Source organism: Amia ocellicauda, chromosome 17 (assembly GCF_036373705.1).
Source record: "Amia ocellicauda isolate fAmiCal2 chromosome 17, fAmiCal2.hap1, whole genome shotgun sequence".
NCBI lineage: Eukaryota > Metazoa > Chordata > Actinopteri > Amiiformes > Amiidae > Amia > Amia ocellicauda.
The window spans coordinates 15,505,575-15,511,574 of NC_089866.1; the positions used below are offsets into that span (position 1 = coordinate 15,505,575).

Consider the following 6,000-nt stretch of genomic DNA (forward strand, 5'->3'; position numbering starts at 1 on the left):
CCAGAATTGGGCAGCCCTAGTAAAGCAAATAAATAACAGTTTAAAAAAAAAAGTCTTAGACCCATCACCGGAGGTTTCCCCGCGCTTTTGTTCCGTACACCACAGTCAAAGTAATCAGCACCATCCCTACCCTCAATAACTCAGTAATTGCTTTGCATGATCAAGGCAATGCTGGCAACGCTTGTCTTCTGATGACTTGCAAAGTGATCACGCTGATTAGAGGCTCAATTCAATTATCACCACAGATAGGAAGACAATTTGAAAAACGTGTGTGAATCCAAGCAAGAGAGGTGCTGAGGAACGCAATTGCTGTCGTGTTATTTGGGAACAGTCGGCGGGCCCAGTGGAGTACAGTCATAAATTCAGCGTTCGCTCACTTGTGCATCAGGGGCCTTTTTCATGCGACTGAACTGAAATTGACCTATGGCAGGAGATGCAGTTGTGTGGGAAAATCATAATGACCGCCGAGGTCTCTTCTTCTTCCTCTTGAACTTCTTTCAAAAAACGCACCAGTTACTTTGATTAGAGGTTTTTATTGCTTTGCTTTAATTTTACAAGGGTAATCTGAGCCCCTTCCCCTGCGATCTTTCAGGAGCATTCACGATCTGAGAGTAGCAAGACAACGCTCTCTTCAAGGTCCACATCACATCCTTAAATGAGTCACTGCAGGAGGGCATTCATCAGACAGGTGTTGTCATCTTAGACGCGCTGCCAGGTCTGACTGTGTAGAACAGCTATGTGGATTGCATGCAAAAAAAATGGACTATTAACAAACTAGCTAATACATTTAAAAATCCAGAAGGGTTCAGAATTTACTAAATTACTTTTCAAAGCAAAAGCCCTTCAGGGGAATACTGCTTATAGTACAGACAGCCAGTGACGCACCGAATGAACACCCATCTTCCAGCAACTAAAATGCAGACACAAAATAAGGTAGATGATTGAAAACCTCACTTTTTGTGGCGCACGAGTTTAAAATATTAACAGGGACCTTGTATACGAAGGAATTAACTACATTCTCCAGATATTCATTAACCCCAAGCCCCCACATTACATAGGATTTGATACAGCTTTACTCCCCACTCTGATACTCTTGGTGAACAAACAGAAACGCAGAGAGCTGCAGAACATGTCAAATACACATTTAAATAATGAACAAGGGCAATAACAGATCTGATACTGGTTCAATAGAAAGCAGTTGGATCAGATCTCCTTTGTCTGATTGTTTGTTTGTTTGTGTGTTTTTAATGGCACCACAGCACAGCACAGTGGATTTGATGTATTGGCAGACGGCAACCTATTGAATTTGCTGAAGTGTTTCAGATGTATCAGCCCGCTGGAAGTCGTAACAACCTTATTGTCATTTTAGGAATCATAAAAACAGTCAAACGGTGGAGATACTGCAAAGCTGCCCAGAACAGGCACAGTAAACAGGCTTGAATTAAATAAGAGGTGAAAAGAGGAAAAACACAGATGTTGTCTCAGTGACACAAACACCCCATAACAGTTCCCAGCAAACACCCCACCTCTGACAAAAGCGGCAACTTGTATTTGAGATGTATGTTGTATTCTGTTCTTGCTGTAAATTATAAACGAATCATATTCTACAAGGGGAATAGGTGTTGTCTATCATTTAACAGTGTTGATAGATGAAGACATACATGCATTCATACATAAAGTAAAGCAATAAAATCCGACTGCTGGGATGATCTTTTACTGCGTTTGTCAAATCAGTTTAAGAGGTGACATACTCTTCTTGTCCTTGGCTTTAGTAATCAGATGTTGACAGTGTTCTCACTCTTTCCCTGATTGAGATTTTAACCATTCATAGCCACTCTGTATCACTAATGGTGCCTCTGGTTTCATTTAATTAGATATGACGCTTTTCCTGGAAACTGTACAGTTGTCCTTGTCTCTCTCACACACACACTCTTTAATGATGTAAACCATTCACTTCAACATCTTTTAAAACGCAAAGGCTTATTAATAGGCTTGTGCTGGCATAACTCAAGAGCCATGGGAAAATGAGGATTTATGAATGAAGAACTCATCCCAATAATGCAAATCAGTGTCGGTCTTGAAAGCAGCATTGCCGAACCGCCGGCTGTGGTCCGAGCAGGGCGCAAAACTGGGTTCATGGGTTCATCGGTACGGAGGACCACACGGTGAAGCTTTCATCGATGCCAGTATTGACAGCTCCTATTTGTGGTGCATGATACATTTTATTTTTAATTATTTTTTTTATTATATAGTATATTGTTTAATTATATTTCATTTGCACATCTGCACTGGAAAAACGCATACTACTAGTAGTAAAATAATAATAGAAACGCTTGCTTTTTTTTTTTTCTAAAGACAGTTCATATATTGTATTGTTTGGTTGTTTGGTTTTTGGGAGTTACACTAGCTAAAGGCTTACAGTACCAAAACAGCTATCTGTACGTCAAAATCCCGGAGTCAAAAAGCGGGGAAAACACCAACACATCAGGCAAAACAGGATCTGTAACACCTTTTTGTACAACAACAGTAACTATCTGACTTTCAATAGCAATGCAATTATTTTATTCGTATTTAAACCATGCAAGCAGAAAACATTCACAACAATCAGGTGTCTCTTTTTTATGACAGAATTATAACTTGCTGTGCCATAAATATCTATGCGTTTTGTATTTGGTGGATAATCATTGTATTTGGCATTTGTTGATGTTGACAGCACTAAAATACATATTTCCCCCAGTAAGATTGCTAACATATAAACACCACAAATCGAATAATAAAATACTATGTTATTTATTTCGGTTGCTGCTTTTGCCCTTTGTTTTAAATAGGCGTCATTGTGCGCTCCGGTCGCGTTACGCGCTGGCAGCTCTTGTGAAGACATTTGCTTGATTTAATAATGAATAACCTGGGCTAATAAACACCTGGAGGCAAAAAAAATACCTTCTGGGTTTTTTCCCCCCCCACACACACAGAAGAGCTGCGAAGTGTGCGAGCTACACGGCAAGCTAACATTACAACATCACAGCCAGCGCTGGACATGAATTACTTAAAACCTTGGAGATGGAAAGGGTGAACCAACACTGCGCTCCGGAGAGTGAGGCGAAATGATTTGGGCAAGGATACAAATGTAGCGGAAACAAAGCAAAACAAACAATGGATGCAAAAACAAATGAATACGATTGCAGATGACAGCAACGTCATAATAGTGCTGCTACAGGTAACGTCTCCAAACAATGGCACTGTGGCACAGTAAGTGGTCAGTCTGAATATCTCACCGTGGACACGCAGTTTTTAAGCCTCTTTACGCACCGACTGAATACAAAGCAACAGGTTTTTTAAACGGATATTACTGGTGGACACCCTTACCTCTCCAAAGCGAAGTGAAGAGAAGCATTTTCAAAACGGTATAAACCTCCGGCGTATTCCCTTTCGCAATCCGTACCCTGGTCATCTTGGCGATCGCAAAGGGAACCGTCCCACGCCGCGCCGTTTTCTCGCTCTTATCTAGGGCAGGGATTGCACCTCAGAGACATAATCCAACTTTGAGCGAAATCTAAGAAGAGCAAGAGTCTCTGTTTTCGGGGCGACACATTCAGTTTGCTCGGGACTTGTTAAGAAATCCCCCTTTTCCCGACGCGCAACGCATCCCGGGCCATATTCCCAAAACTGGCACCACCAAAAACAAAACGCGCAAGTGCCCGGGCACCCTGGTCCAAACCTCCCCGAGTTTTCTCCCGCAGAGAAAGTTTAAAGGGGGCTGAGACAGGTTTACTTTGGTCGCCGTTGCTTTGGATTTGGTTTTCGTTTGCTCTTTGAGGGGAGGGCGGACCACACCTCCACGGATCACTCCATCCTTTTTGTAGCGCAAATCATTGAAGAAGAAGAGACCAAAAACGGCTTGTGCAGATGCCTTCCCGAGCTCTGAAAATCCCCCAGCACACCAGCGCAGCTCCCCAGCAAACTCCCATCCTGTACTGTATCTCTCAGATCTAAGCTGAAACTTAGGCATGGACTTTTCTGGGGGGAGGAGGAGGGGGTCGGGGAGCTGGGGGGGTGTCGGATACGAGATGGATTGACACGACAGGAAACCAATCGAGGCAGACGGGGCAGGCGGTTGAAGCTGCAGTACCCAACCACAGGCGCAGGCGGGATGGCTATAAAAACGCTGGGCGAGGCTGGATGCTTGCAGAAGCGGAGGCAGGGGGTGGCACCAGCGTGGTGTGGTATTTATAGTGCCAACCTTGCCGGGCGTGTTCTTCTGTTTGTCACTCTTGCATGGTCTTTGTGCCGAGTGCGGGCCTTAGCCGAGCAGAACAAATACAGTGCATCAAATCGATACTACCACAACCACAATAATGATAATGACAACTACTGTGCGTGATTCAATAGCATGTGTTTGTCTTGGCGAGGAAAAAAAGATTGCATGCGGGAAGGCTGCGTTTCTCATGCTGAGACACTGGTGTTGGGTTGAATGAAGTGATTGCATTTTAGTTAGCTTATTGTCGTTTTTAACTGTTAACTGGATCCTAAATAAATAAATACACACATAGACCTCGTCTGTATGTATCGTGCTGTGTGTGTGTGTGTGCAGACGATCCCAGTAATGGGTCTGAAGCCTCGCCTCCCTCACCTACACTGCTGGCATTCCCAATCTGTAGATGACGCTGATTGTTATCCCGGTTATCCTCCCCATCAGACGGGCTATTGCTCAAATGCTCACTTAGATCAGATACAAAAGGTGCTGTCGATACATCAAATGCATGACTCGAATTCACAAAGGTTACTTTAATCAATCAATATCAATCAACCCACCCCACTGAATCCCAGAGATGGGTATGCCATCATTTTAGGACATATTTGAACATATAGACAAGCGCACACACACACACACACATATACAGGCCGTACCCAAATGCAATGTCCTTCATTCTTGCTGAAAACCTCACATGTTAAAAGTAGAAACTGTTGTCCACTGTCAGTGTCAGCGGCTGCTACTGCCGCTGCGCATATTTAGCCCCCTTTGAAATAGAGGCGTCCGGGAATGAACCATAGAGGGCTTTTTTCGCCTTTTATTGAGGATATATTGGACATGTCGTTTTTATTATTCTCTAACCACATAAAAACCTGAGAAAGCACTTGTGGGCATATTAAATTGTAAACCATTCAATCTTAAATCTCTTCGGGGTTTCGGCCGATAAGTGGCACAACTTCGCGTCTGCCGGTCAGGTGCGGATGCAGCCGGCGCTCCTGGCCCTCAGCGAGGAGTGACAGCGACCCCTAGTGGCGCCTTCGGGAACAGCAGCGGCTCCACAAGGCTTGCGACCGCAGCTGTGCGCAATAATAACACACATTGCACATGGAAAATAAGCCCGAGATCAATTAGCGTTGCAGGGGGACGTTTCTGTTAAACAAACCAACAAATGAATAAAGCAAGAGCATTGTGGCTTAGAGATCGGAGGTGCTCTTTTAACCTCACTCTTGTCTTGTTAGCAACAAGCAGGCGTGAAATATGTCTTACTAAAGACGCTTTCCGTCGATACCAATTTCCATGTCGGCTGCTCAGTGCATAGGTCAAAAACCCAGACGCTCACTTAGCAGGAAAAGTGGCGCAGGGATGCTGTGATGATAAATACAGTGATCGGAGCTAAAGCCAGTGTAAGCTTGTTGATTAACGCTGCTTGACATTACATAGTCCTGATATTGAATCAAATTAGAGTGCATGTAGTTCCTTTTAGACTGTGTTACAAGCGAGCATTTGTCTTGGCCTCTGTGTCTGCATCAGTAAGCGAGTGAAAACCATGGCCTGCATGTGTGTGTTGTTTAGTACAGTGTAGTGTTGAGGTCCCTGTCATGCTGGGGACCAAGTCATTTTGTGCATCTTTTCCCTTGGTTTCCTGCTGTGCTTTGTGATACTCCTATTCAACAAATACATCAAATAAAATAGCATCATATTTTCAATTAAATTCAATAAGGAGTTGAGGATTTCAACCAGCGGCAATG

The 6,000-nt window shown here is 43.7% G+C and overlaps 1 protein-coding gene across 1 annotated transcript in view; it reads right to left on the minus strand.

The window, feature by feature from the left end:
• The window catches only part of LOC136712904 (transmembrane protein 132C), a 169,406-nt gene extending 165,402 nt beyond the window's left edge, over nucleotides 1–4,004 (minus strand). The window contains exon 1 of the mRNA XM_066689729.1: nucleotides 3,367–4,004. Coding sequence (XP_066545826.1) covers nucleotides 3,367–3,451 — 85 coding nt within the window. The 5' untranslated portion in view covers nucleotides 3,452–4,004. The remainder of the gene's footprint in view (nucleotides 1–3,366) is intronic.
• Between the last annotated feature and the right edge of the window lie 1,996 nt (nucleotides 4,005–6,000).